General features: G+C 37.9%; 1 protein-coding gene across 2 annotated transcripts; it reads left to right on the top strand.

Moving 5' to 3' along the window:
* Positions 1-990: 990 nt before the first annotated feature.
* Positions 991-13,184, top strand: LOC136281700 (coadhesin-like). 2 transcript variants are annotated; one of them, XM_066168490.1, is made up of 12 exons: positions 991-1,112; positions 2,418-2,528; positions 2,814-3,428; positions 4,555-4,722; positions 5,533-5,547; positions 7,804-7,854; positions 8,251-8,403; positions 8,939-9,126; positions 9,384-9,525; positions 10,108-10,149; positions 12,222-12,317; positions 12,618-13,184. In XM_066168490.1, the coding sequence occupies exons 1-12, from the start codon at positions 1,031-1,033 to the stop codon at positions 12,635-12,637; spliced, it is 1,683 nt and encodes a 560-aa protein (XP_066024587.1). In that variant the 5' UTR covers positions 991-1,030; the 3' UTR covers positions 12,638-13,184. The 2 variants fall into 2 exon arrangements, with proteins under 2 accessions (XP_066024587.1, XP_066024586.1); XM_066168489.1 differs by having other exon boundaries at positions 7,546-7,854.
* The last annotated feature ends 1,299 nt before the right edge of the window (positions 13,185-14,483 follow it).

Raw genomic sequence — 14,483 nt, 5'->3', positions numbered from 1 at the left:
GAAAAGCTGGATTTATTACAAAATTCCTCCTGTTTCTTTAAATTCTCTTGCGATAGATACATGTATTTTGCTCATTTTACAAAGTAAGTAATGGTCGGGAAAATTTAAGTGGCTCAGGGGTCGTGTAATTAACAAAACAAACGTCCATAATGATTGTTCCGACAGGCTTTAGGAATTTCCATTACAAAGGTTAAAGATAAATTGTCCACCACTGAACGCCTGTCAACAGCAGACTGGCTAACCGAGTTATTCCTTTATGCTACTTGTAGCGAACTTTTCATTACTACTGATTTCGTAGCGAGTCGAAAATAAACCGATTGTAGAATACATTTATTACTGTATCTATTCAAAAACTTCATTTTTGGCGAGGAGATAACCTACAATAGAGATTTCATACTTTTTTTAAAGTGATTTTTTTTTTCTAAACATGACATCATTTTTGAGGAATTAAACAAAGTTCCCACTTTGATAAATGCCAGATGCAGCCAGGGTTTCTGGACGCTGTAACCTCTAATTAGGATGTGTACTGAAATGTTATCTCTTTCATTAAAAGAGCAAATAAAGAAATCAGTGGCTCTTTGATCAGCTTCCGTGATACTAATATGAATCATTTGACTTCTGATCAAACATAGCTAATTAGAGAGATAAATAACAAGAACTAAGATCACTCAACATGTTTAGACTTAAATTCTTCTCGGATATCACAATTCTACATACTTCATTGATTGTCCGTTAATTTCACACCATTTGAAGTCAAATATTCACTCCTAGGAACAGTAAAAGGACTTAAGTATTGCAGATAAAAACAAAATGTGGGCGAAAATCTGTTCAAGCGAGTAAGTTTAATTTGACAACTGTTGCGGGTGGTTCATCTGTAAAAAGTCACCATTCGTTGTTTGGAAATCACAAGCGAGGAAAAGGATTAAAGAACACTAAATTATGGATGAACTATGTCATTGTTTATGGACATGGATGAGTCAAGGAGTTAATACTTCGTGTTAAGCACTTCCCCGTTGTAGGAAAGGGAAATATGGCGATGGAGGGTGCCAGTATAACTTGGCTAGTTTTGATCGCATTAAGCCTCACCTCATGTCACTTTTCAAATGTGAACGGTAAGTTACTTAATAGCGATTAAATCAAAGTAAGAAGATTTTTTCAGACAATCAGTATAAAGTCAATTTTATCTTCCACTTTACCTGAACAATGAGTCGTTATTTAGGAAACGTTTACTAAATAACCGCCCCACACTTGACATGTGTTAATCATTGTCTAAATTAAGTTGTAGTGTTTGCATAGGCTATGGGGCGTTGGTTTTTTTTATTAAGATTTGTGTAGTTCTATTAGTAACGTGAGGTTGTTTAATTACCCAATTTACTGTAGAGAGGAAATGCAAATTTCTTTTAGAGGTTTAGCTGTCGGGAAATTATTCCAACTATTTGCAATAATTGATAGCAATGTGCAGAAACGATCTATTTTATCAAGAAATAGAATTTTTTTTATCAAAATATTGCAAAATCACATTTGAAATATGAAAAATTACTGTTTCCAAAAAATGAGACAGCTTTGTGAGTAAGGCACTCAACCAAAAGTAAACGTTTAATGATAGTAGCATAGACCTCCTTTTACTGTTTTGTGGTGAAAAGCTGAAATACAATAAATTACTTATATAATTTTATGCTGGGTTCATATGATTTTAAGACCAGGGCATTAACGCGTTTTGATGAGATCTCTTTTTTTTCGCTAAGTCTGGATAGCGTTATTATGAGTTCACAAGGAAATTGCCTGACCATGAAAAAACTTATCGCGCTAAGAATGGCCTACCAGTAAGATATTCGTTTCCGCGTCGGTGACAATTATCCATCTGAAGTAAAGAATAGAGATCTCTGCAACTGAGGGAAACAGTCTTACTCGGGCAAACTGAACCAGCATATACTGCCGTAAACACGCGCTATGAAAAGCGTTACTACTCACAGTTAGATAGGCAGACATATGATCTCAGGCTTTATGGTGAATATAGGCTGTTGTATTCAATGTTTTGTTCAAACTATACGAGGTCCAAAATTAAAGATGCTTATTTTATAAATTTCAGAGCATTTACCTCGTTTTACCAACTTATATAATGCAGAACAAAATCTTTCGACTTCTTTCAGTTACAGGGATAATTTTAAGCGAAATCTGGTTCAAAACTAGCCCCTCCATATTATGATGTTATTTTTGTCGCCGTTTCACCAAACCAATCTCATATTTGAAACATGTAACGCTTTGTCAATTCAAACAATAACAAAAATTCACTTGTGCTGCGCTTTAAAAAAACATTTTTACGCCACCTTAAGATTTCTAGTTCTGTACAAAGTTTTCAATGGCAAGTCATGTTAATTCACAATTACGTTTGTACTCACGCTATTTTATTGACACAGGCTTTGAGTTTCCTCGGATCTTTAAGCGATATGCTGCTGCTCAGGCCCCGGCACCTGCCCCTGCTCCTGCCCCAGCTCCAGCGCCAGCCCCTGCCGCAGCAGGAGCAGCAGGTATGACGTACACTTGCGGATATTTACCACATATACTCTAAAGAAATGTGTCGAAGCAGCATGAACAGATTTGGGGAACTGTAAACAAACATACATAACTGAGCCGCGTATTTCGCACATAAATACGAAAACTACTTGCTAATCTTTTCAAACAAACATGAAAAAATAACAAAGGCCACCCTCTGACTTTCAAGCAGACTACAAACATCAGCATTAATTTGGGATACTTGAAATGAAAGTTAAATTTAGTTTAATCGTATTATTATTCCTTTATTTCATATCAAGAGAAAAAATGTGAGAAGCCACTGGACATTATATTCGTCCTTGATAGTTCTGAGAAGATTGGAAAAGAAAATTGGGAAAAAATAATTAATGCTTCCATCACGATCGCGTCCAAGTTCAGCTTGCAGCACACTCGATTTGGTGTGATTCAATACCAGTCATATCCAGAAACAGTCATCCAACTTGGAAATCCACCATTTACCGACGACAAGCAGTTGCAAGCCACCTTTGCCAAAATATTCTATAAGAGTGGTGGTAAGAGGACGGATCTTGCCCTTAACAGCACTTTGGATGTGTTTAAAGCGGCAAAGATACGTAGCGGTAGTAAGGTTGTGATTCTGATCACTGGGGGACCCTCTAGCGAGGTGTTTCTCGCTCCTGGAAAATCCATTTCTGGAGAGGATCTTCTGGGCATGCCAACGGCTCAGTTACACAAAGCGGAAGTTGCTGTGTATGCAGTTGGAGTTCAAGAAGGTCTTGCCGACGCTGATAAGAAAACCCTGACCAAACAGTTGGGAATTATTGCCAGCACACCAACTTCAGAACACGTTTTTGAATTAGCTGACTTTGCTACAGTGCTAAAGGATGCTCCGAAAATAGCCAACAAGTCCTGTATAGGTAAGTTTATCAGCAGTATTTCTATGATGCGTAGATAGGATGAGAGCGGAGATAAATTTTTAGCTCAGTGACGAGAGAGAGTAAGATGGTATTTTTTCCATGTCACGTGCGTGGGACAAATGTAAGATTACGATTCCCCATGCAGAATCGAACCTCAGACATTCGGATTCGAACGTAATAGCACTAGAGCGCGGAATCCGATTCTCCAGGTGGACTTAGGTTTCTTTGTACCACGCTCGAAACGAGGCAAACAAAATATATTTTTCTGATCGGTTTACTTTAGTGAAGTTTCCATCGTGTAAATTGGGTTTCCGTCGAGTAAATTGGTTTGCTGGAAGCCCCTTCTGTGCTGATTTTGTGCGTTACCAACCTCATTTTAAAAATGTGTGGTCATCTGTTTTACCATTCTTCTTGCTATGTTAGTAATCAGTGGGATAATTACATCTTACTTGATGTCAACTTGGTGTTCCCCGGATTGAAAATAAAGAGATGAGAATCCAGTTTTTCTTTTTAACCCTGCACCTTAAGTCTTAACATCAAAGTCTCTGAAAACTGTTGTTACGGTATAATATAACCGACAGAAAGAACACTATACTCCTATAATCTCATCTACCATACCAAACGACGTGAAATATTCATACTTAGAAGCGACTCTAATGGAGAATACAGTAATTATCCTCAATAAACTTACTTATGCCCACTACAGTCTATATATTAGCTCACCATTGACACAAACTCACAGTTTTCTCCAAAGTTCCTTTAAATGAACAATCTTCCACAGTAGCTGTCTCTCGGTATAGTTTTCCAAACAGTCGGTCACTCTCGGCAACAACAACTAATTACTACTACACGACTGAGTCCTCATATACATTTACAAAGTATTCCAGAACATACCAGAGGCTTACAACACAACTTTTGTGATAATATTTTATCATAACTCCGTGACCAAATAAAATGATCTAGAAAGTTCCATGGTATGCATGTCAACAGGACTAAGCATTCTACAAATTTCTAGAAATTTATATTTAAAGTTATTATCCATGATCTGTGAAGTTGTTTTGCAAGTTTTTTTATCTGTTTTAATAAAGTCACTCATTGTAATATACTGAATATTTCAACTCAATAGTTAATGGAGGATGGAGTGCGTGGTCTGCGTGGTCTGAGTGCAGGCATCCCTGTATGGTGAAGATGCGAACAAGAGAATGTAATAATCCGCTCCCTGAGACTGGGGGTCTCAACTGCACCGGCCCAAAAGTCGAACAGTATCCCTGCGCATCAGTAGCTGAATGTCAAAGTAAGCATAAGTGACAATGCCTTATCCAAATCTTATACTTAAAACAGCCTAGCTCTAGGGATGAATAGTCCTTTAAACAGAACTTTAAACTGAGATGACTTAAGGGCGCCGTCTTTCTATCTTTCATTTGATTTCATTAGTTCATTTGTACATTACATTTCATGCGATGAAAATACTGTATTAACAAAGCAAATAAAATGTTTGCAGCATTACCAACAGACTTCAAATTGCTCTCAGTGTACATAATTTTTGTTATAAGAAATAATTCTTGGAAAAAACAACCCATGAAATTTTACTCTTGTCGTCCACACCTACCATACGGTAGTTCTGCAATATGAAATATTCTCTCTTTGGAAGAATCTAAACTTTGCAAATGATTGCATTCGGTAATGTCTAGTTTTCACAGTAACTATGAAAATCAAGCACTTAATGACTGGGGCCTAAGGGAAACAGTGAGTTTTGTCCCCCACACCCTCGATTTGTTCCCCTCGACCCCCGAGAGGGTCGAGGGGCAACAAAACTCCTTGTTAAGCGCGGGGCCAGTCATTAAGCGTTCTGTTTTACCTACCAACTCAAGAACAATCGCTGCAAGACTATATTTCTTGAGTAAGTTAAAAGTTCAAGTTGATATTTTCATAATGCGTTTTGTTCAACCTTGGGAGTTAGCAAGTTTTGACCCATGACATTGGGCATTTTCTCCTCCAATCGGAACCTATTTGAGTTGGGAGGTATAGCAAAACGGTTTAACAGCTACACAGACCTCTAACATAGTTTTCTTTCGTCCTTTTCCCCCTCGTCAACGAACAACAGGTACTCCACAGCCGGGTAAGTTTGCTTTAAACAATGATCTTTTTTCAACAGATCGTGTTGCATTTTGAACTCTCTTTATCTCAATTTTTTCCTAACTGAAATTCGAGTTGAAATTCTTAGGAATAATGAAAATTGAAAAAACTTAAAGTCTTTTGAAGGGCTCCACTTCTGAAGCAATTTTCATATTGGTTCAATCTACATGAGCTCTACCTGTGACTTTGTTTTCGAGTGCTAGCTCTTCAAGACAATATAACAATCTCAATGCTTAAACTACACAATTTAACATGTAGATGATGATATTTAATCCTGACTAATTTGTAACCAACGATGACGAGTTGCTCACTGCGTACTTGATCTTCCGAGAAAGTTTCCACCAAAGGAATCCTTGATTTTATGACACGTGTCTCCGAAGAGTGACGAGGAAATTAAATCCTGGTTTAAAGGTGCCGTGCTATTTGAGGAATTCTCTAACTCTTAATTCTCAATTGAAAATAAAAAATAAAAGAACCTTCGAGGACTCATAATAACTAGACTTACCGAAAAAAAGTGCAGTCACCGTCACCATGGTAATTACGCCATTGAGCAAGAGCAGGAATTTCAAAATTTCCAAGAAAAAAGGTAAAATGGCAATCAGAGGAAATTAAATACAAAAAGAAGAAGTGAATTTTCGAGCTAATTTCAGATTTAACCCTATCTTAATTGCTTATTTGCTAAACATCGACAGGTAGCACATGTGCGAATGGATGTTAAAACAAACTTGTTACATGACTAACCGCTAACAAACTAACAAACTGTTTTTTCCTTTCTCTTCCCCATGCTCTCTTCTGACGGTAAGTCAATTAAGGCTTTTGGTTAATTTATCTTTTAATGTTGCCAATAATACTAAGAGATTTTCTTTGATCAAAGGCCTCAAATAAAAATGTTATGAATTGAGCACCTAATCATCTGTTATTAGACTTAAATGGAAAATTTATCAAACTTACGTAAAAGACAAACTGAATTGCATATTTGTGCTATTTGGCCGTTGGGTACTCTACCAGGGCCCTTTTTTGGTTGTGGTAGAAGGAGGCGAGCAACCTATTAATTCTTCTTTGACATAGATATTTTGTAGCTGATGGACTGATTAGTTTTTGATATTTCGCAAGATTCCGTTAAAAAACATACATCAGAGACTAGCTGGATATAATATATGCAAAATTCAACATTTATTGTGCGATTTGGACGTAGGTATTTCTATCTGATGTCTCTCTCTTCGTTTGCCCGATGAGACATATTTCACTTTTCCAGTATTCCCACTCGTGAATGTTATGGAAAAACTATACCAGGGCAGACACGGATTCCATTTAAAAGAATAGGCATAACCCTAAATGGTATTCCATAACTTACAACCCAGAGCGCATATTCAAGACCAACTAATCAAAGTGTCCATAATAGCTCATAGAATGGTACGAAAAAGGGAAAGAAAATGACAAATCTTGATCATAATACTGCCATGTCTTTCACTCAAGCATTTATTGCTTCGGTAACATAAAGACAGGTTACAGGCTCATACGATCCACAAAGCTTCTGTATAAGGCTTCCGACCTCGTGGACGAGGGCTGTTAAAGCAAGAAAAATGCCCCCTCAATCACTTAAGTTGAAACGGGCCCCTATTTTAGGTACCATTTCCTAACCAGTAGTTCTTCAAGTTTGGCACGTTTTCCATTTCGACGGTTAAAAGGGTGTCTCCTGGCTCTTTACATTTACCACAAAGCTCTTGAAAGCATTACAAGACAATTATCAAAGCTTGATAATGATGTATTCAGACTTTACTGCTGTAGATCCCAATATATGGTGATTTATGAACCTTAGATGATAATTCTTAAAAGAAGCAAACTTTCCGTCATAATTAAGTGAAAGTTGCAAAAACATTGAAATTATTGAAATTGATCCTTTGTAAACTTCCCAAACTGATACCCCAGCATGAACGAAGATCGTCAGATCTGCTACTAATGAGAATTTTCATTCCCCTAGGACTAAACCCATTAACGACTCTTGCTCCTAAACAAAAACTTTTACAAACATCCGCACCGACGGAAAAACCACAACCTGCACCTCAACCTAAACCACAACCTGCCCCACAACCCAAACCACAACCTGCACCTCAACCTAAACCACAACCTGCCCCACAACCCAAACCACAACCTGTGCCCCAACCTAAACCACAACCCTCACCCAAACCCCAACCCCAACCACAACCACAACCACAACCACAACCTGGCCAACCTCAAGCTCCATCACAGCAGAGTGGAATTGTTGTACATGGATCCCCCGATCCAAAAAGTAAGTTCTTTTGCGCAAATAATTCACAACGTTAATCTGGGAGGTTGATAAACTCAATACGAGTATTAATAACGCTCTTAAAGGCTTCTAAAGCTTACTTACGCTCATGTAAAAATGATATATAAGCGTGTAGTTGAGAGATTTTTGGGTGAGAGATCTGTGTTACATGGAGCCAATTCTAGAGAATTCACATATTATAGGTTAAGATTAGTTTTGTGACGGTGTAGTAGGTGTGTGGCTTTGGTTGGTCATTCTGATGCCCCACGAGAGAAAAATATAACAAACTTTGTCCAATTCAATTTCCAAGGAATTTAACCCATATGTGGAAATATCTTTTGTAAATATGGATAATACGTGTATTTCAAATTCTTTCTTTTACCGTATGTGTCTTTTTAGATTGTGCGAACGGATATGAAGTTGTGCCCCTTTCGGATTATCAGCTAGATGCCTCGTCATCTTACGCCGAAGGAATCAATGAAGCAGATAAGACTCAGTCCAGGATTGATCACATGCCCGCCATGGGAAAAGTAAATAATACGAAAGGACGAGGTATTATCATTGGCTTGTACGCTGTCTAACAAAATACAACGAAACATCCAAAGAGTGAGGCAAAAGGACCTGAAATGATTCTGTGACGTAACTATCATCTTAAATCGGGTTCCTTTAAACTTTTATCGTCTTCTTTAAAACCGATAACATGAGATCTTTTGGTTGAGGAGATTAGATGATTAACACTGCTACGATTATCAGTTATATGATCGTGATCATTATTATAATTATTAACAACTATTCACCGACACATAGGTGAATAACTTTTATTATATACCACACAGATACCAAAATATAAGTTTCTTTCTTTCAATACACCCAAAAATAGTCGAAAATTAAACTCTTGACGCCCAATTTCGTCTCATCGGCTGCTCGGAGGTGAGTATAACTTGCTACTTACTTCCGATCTGGCCAATCGCCGCGGGTGGAAAGGACTTTTCACCTGTGTCGTATATACTATTTATTATTATTAATATTATTATTATTATATGGTCGTCTTAATTATTGCTTTCTTTATCCCCTTTTCTCTTACCAGGAGCCTGGTGTGTTGATCATGCCAAAGCCCTAGCTAAAGATAGGAACCAATATCTTCAGCTGAATCTTGGAGCACCAACCACCATTGGAATGATAGAAACGCAAGGCCAGTATTATTACCCAAATTTTGTTACCAAGTTCAGCCTCAATTGCAGTGTGGATGGCGTAAATTGGGTCAGCTACGGCAAGGTATGGTTGTTACTTGGTCAGATTTTCTACTTTGAACATTAAAAAAAGGAAAAAAAGGCAGGGTATCGGTGGTCTTTGATTAGAAACCGACGGGAAGACAAAGTAAACAATGGGATTATTTACTTGTTGCGAAGCATTTACGTACCTTTCAGAAATTCCTACATTAAAATTTATATCTGTGGACCTACAAACTTGTGTAGTCTTGTCTGGGTCAGTCTGTCACAAATGATGAAATCAAATGAACTTTTTACCAACAGACCTTGGATGGTAACTACGACTCAAACTCTCGAGTTGATAATAATCTTAGCCCTGCCATAAGCGTAAGCTATCTTCGGATTATCCCTGTGGAGTCTTCAACAGATGATGTGTGCATGAGAGTAGCAGTCTTCAAATGTCGAGGTAAATTCACATCTTGGGGCTCCAATTGAACCCTTGCATAACATTCCGTGTCCGCCCATATTAGCTCTTGTCCAGAATAGGTGGCATTACCAAGATAATATTAGGTTAAAATACTTCATCTGCAGCTTTAAATGGTGGTATAGTTCTCGTGGAAGGATATAATCTTACTGAATTTACCTCTATTATGATGGGTGAAAATGGGAAAGAAGCATGGTGAATCTTTCTCTCGCCACTCTAATGACCAATATTCTTTAAAAATATGACTCGAAAGGTAACGAGCAATATCTGTTGTTGGTTAAAACATGGCCAGTTGTTTTGATAAGATAGTAATAGAAGTTATAGAAGCAGTGACGCAAACTTGAGAGTGGAGAGGTGCCCAAACCATTATCATTACCAAATTCAAGGGTTTCAGAAATTTAGAAAGTTTAAGGAAAGTGAGCCTAATCAGAAACAATACCTTGGTTTAAGGTTAGTGTCGGACGGACGAAAATAAAGAATATACATGATATGTAAAACTTGTGATGGTATTTCCATGGAAAATAAGAAAAAAAATGTGTGAATGGTTATTGTTAATTTTCATAGCTGCAAATCTTGTTCCACCGGCAAAAGACCTCCCTGAGGATGGTAAATATAGATTACTTCACGGGGAGGGCATTCGTATGGCATTTCCGCACGAGTTGGTGATGTATTAGAAATCGAACGGGTGAGGTTTCTGATACAAACCAACAAGTGCGAAAATTACGTTCGTATGCCCTCCCCGTGATGTAATTTGTTTATTTCATACATCTTGACATTGTTTTATGCTTATTTAGTTTTAAATGACTAAGCTTTTAAGTTATTCCAATAAAATTGAAAGCACTTCTTTCACTTGCAGAAAGTAGCTCTAAATGCGTAAAAATTAGCTCAATTAGCTCTAAAGAATTTCAAACCAGGTTTATTCATGATAAAATCGATCACTTGAAGAATAGAAAAAAGCCAGTTAGTGGTAAAGTTTTCAATGGTAGTGGTGTGCTGTCGTCATCATCCAACGGTTCGAGATTTTGTTTGATTCGTTTGTAACTTCGTGCCGCAGAAACAGAACCATCTGTACAAATACCTGGTGACTTCTTCAGTGTTTGTAGTCATGTTGAATTGTCCATCATGGAATACGGCTTCACTGAAAGGCCCTGCCGCACGAAACATCGAGGTTCTTATGAAGGAAGCCTCCGCCTTGGTCGTCAGATTGTCGTCGCAGTAGTCGCACATAGAGCATTACTGCTTTCGTCGCCCGCGGAATTTTATGCTCAGTATCACTGACGTATTCTTCTGTAGCGCTTTAGAAACAGATTTGTAGCTCTTCACACTTTGCACATTACGGTGAAAGTTGCATGATGTGATTGGGGAGAATTTTGCGGTCATTAAGTTTTAGTATCCTTGTTTTCTTTGCGCTGTGGTTCATGATCAGTCGTTTCCCGTCGAGTCTAGCTTCGTTTGCCATCGTTTTCATTAATTAGTTCAGTTTGTCTACCCCTGTTGCACTTGTCTTAAATCAACATTTACTAGAATCCTTGAGTAGTTGATACTAAGATAGAGGGGTGCCGCGGCAATCAACGTGAGTTTGGTCTTTTCTCGCGATAAATTTTGTAAAGAAACACAGGGTTTCACTCATCTGGCCTATCTTGAGTAACGAAAGCTTAAGGCTTCGCTAATCTGATATTTCGAAGTTCCGCTCCAGTTCGTGTTTTGGTTTGTCGTTCAGAATATTCTATGTATTTACTTCCGTCCACAGCTCTGATATGTTGAACATCTTCCCAAGTAATTTTTAGGTGCTTGTCGCAACCTCCCAATCCGAATGAATGAAGTTCATAGACTACAACGTGTTTAAAAAAGCCTCAGCACTCGTGATTCAAAGCAGGTTTTCCATGTTTAGGATGCTGACCTCCCCGTCTGTTTTTGCCTCTGTGGCGTTTGGCTTATTGCTCTTTCTTTCCTTGTTCAGTTGTTTGCTTCGAGCCTCTAAAGCTTTTCGAGTTTGTACAAACTCAAGGTCCTCCATTACGATCATTGGATATTTGCAGGCTTTCAAGGGCCGGTTGAAGCTTGAAAGAAGGCCTCTGAGGCTTAAAGGCTTGAATTCATCTCCGTCTTTTCTCCTGAAAAGTATAATAAATTCAACCAAGAAATCATTTAGCTGCTTGGGCCGAATCTCTTCCAGGTTTCTCTTCTGATTCTCTTCTTTCATAAACGCCATTAAAATGGCAATGTCCTGTAGTGTTTTTTTAAAACTAATTTACAGGCTTGTCTAACTCAATAAATCGTAAACTCGAGGTTTCGGTTACCTCAAAAAGCTTATTTTAGGAAATAAAGTTCAACCGACCACGAAGCTAGCTTTCAAGTTTAACCGACGAAGAACAAAGAGGAGAAAGAGCAAAAACCCAGTACTTTTGACAGGTTCTTTGTGATTGGACGAATGTTTTTCGTTTCTCTGATTTGATGGCTATAAACAGCTGCAAACTGGGTTTTGAGACAACAGATTTCGTACTGAACACCTCAGCATGCATGGAACTTGAAATACGTAACTATTTCGCTCTATCTAAAAAAGTAAACGTAGTTTCTTGTCTACTCAGATTTTTAGCGAAATTTTTCAGATCGTAAAAGTATGATTTATACACCGTATACGAGTTTGCTAAGGTGTATTTATACTTTCATTCTTGTAGCTTGGGCAGATAAATGGGCAAACGCCACACGCAAGTCGAAGATAGAAAAGGCACAGCGTAAAAATAGACATCACATGCCAGAACGTCTCGGAAAAGGTAAATGTCGCCCCTATGCTGTCATCTGCTCGCTTAGAGAAAAAAAAAAACAGGCAAACAAACAGACTAACAAGAATACGAGACCGCAATAGCTTGATCTCTTTCTAGCGCTAATTTCCGCACTCCGAAACACAGCGCCCATTTAGTTTAAAGAGAGTTGAGGGATCTGAAACACGTCATTAGAAACAATCATGTACACGTGATGTTCTCCGGTGCTGAATGTTTCACCGATAACAGCCTTGTGTTTAATGCATTTTGCACTATGATGGTGTTTCTTAATTCGTGTGTTCTTCATTTCAGGGCTCCATGAAAAGCATTAGGCCGAGAAAGTCAGCTTGCGACCATCAAGAATCTCTCCAGTTCAAAGCCAGCATTGGCAACAAAATAACTGAAATGCCTCTGATCTGAATGCCATATACTTTAGCTGATCATTTCCTGTACTTAGCCCTTGTTTTTCTTGGTGGATCACGTGAATTTCAGGTTTGATGGCTGAGGGTCGTCCTTGGAACAAAATAATAATCTGACCGAATGATTGAAGAATACTGAGCCGAATTTGTTGCTGAAACAAAAATGTTTGAGGCAGCAAAGCTGGATCAGATAGCAAAGTTTTTTTTCATGGTGCTAGGTTCTATTATCTTCCTTTGCTGAAAGCGAGCATAGGTCTGCCGTCGGAGTGGATTAACTCTTTGCGTTTAATACGGCGGTTTTTTTTTCCTTTTTCAGTTAAATTCGGTATTAGATTATGAAATTGTTATTAACTTATGTTTCGCCATCTTAAACCAAACTTTACTAAAAGTATCTTTTTTATAGAAGCTGAGGTTGATAAAATTAAATCTGAAATAAAAACCTGTTTATTTTAAGCCTCAACCTAATGGTTTCATCATTTGGTGGTAGGTTTTGTTTTCTGTCACGACATCCTATTTTGAGTTTTCATTTTCTCTCAGTTGAATGCACAAAATTATTTTCTGTTGACTGGGCTTTTAAGTGTCTGTTACAGATTCTTTGCAGAAAAAAATCTTTTTATTTCCATTGAATTTTCATCATTTCATGCGCTCATTTTCTCTTGTCATATTCAAATTGCGAATTTCAAAAGTATTTCAGCTCTGTCCACCTGTTATTGTGTTATTTTTCTTGCACTTTCAATGAAATTACACGTGGCATAAGTCGGAGTAACAGATAGTGAATAACACGACCACAGAAATTTGTCTCTTACCCTTTGGTTCAGTTTCAAGAGAGACTCCTACGCATCCAGCAGGTGCAGCTTAATCTCCAGCCATCTGAGTTAGACTCAAATATATCTTGAATGTTTTCGTTCTTTGACTTCCCGTTGAAGCTACACTGATAATTAATGTTGATCAAGTAACGTGTTCTGATCAATCATCTTTCGGTATCAGAGTTGAATTTCCGAGACATGTATTATTTACCAGTAACTGACGGTGCCACGGATATGTCTCAGTTGAACCCTTTGGCTTATTCCTCTTTCCTAATTGTTTCATTTTAATCTTTTTAGCAAAATGAAGTATTAAACCTTCTTTGTGGGACTAAACCTCCTTTTTAACGAATCAAAATGCTCACAACGACAAAACATTTTTTGGAAAAAGGGATATATCGGGACCGCCATTGGTGTACTGCTTCCATGCATCAACAAGTTCAAAGATTTGAATTAGGAGCCCTAAAATGACCACAAATCATTGGCATTCTCCTCAGCTAATCAGTCAAAACAGGCTATCAGCGATTTTGGAAATAATGAGATCAATAAGGGTTTGAAAGTGAGGGAATTCAGAGCACATGGACAAGAGGAAAAGTCGTGTTTGTTGTGAAACAAGTTGCCAGTAGCACTTTGAGATGTAGATATCATTGGCAAATGAAATTAATCAAACGTAGGGCGTGTGCATTGGGTGGGAAGAAAATATCCTTCAAAACTTGTGCCCTCTCGGGACCGCCACTGGTCTGCTGCTCTGCTTCTGAACTTCACATTTGAGACCACATTAAACTTTTATACTTTGCAGATTGCAAAAAAGAGCAAAAAAATCAGGAAAAGAACGAGTACTAAGATTTTATAGAAATAGAAATGGGAAGTAATGAGTTTGTTACAGGCAAAGCGTAATTCTACAAAGATTTTTAATTAGGAACTGATCCAAATTGGCTTATTGTCAAACCCTAAAA

The sequence above is a fragment of the Pocillopora verrucosa genome, chromosome 6 (assembly GCF_036669915.1).
Source record: "Pocillopora verrucosa isolate sample1 chromosome 6, ASM3666991v2, whole genome shotgun sequence".
Taxonomy (NCBI): Eukaryota; Metazoa; Cnidaria; class Anthozoa; order Scleractinia; family Pocilloporidae; genus Pocillopora; species Pocillopora verrucosa.
This window is presented reverse-complemented; position numbering and strand designations above follow the sequence as displayed.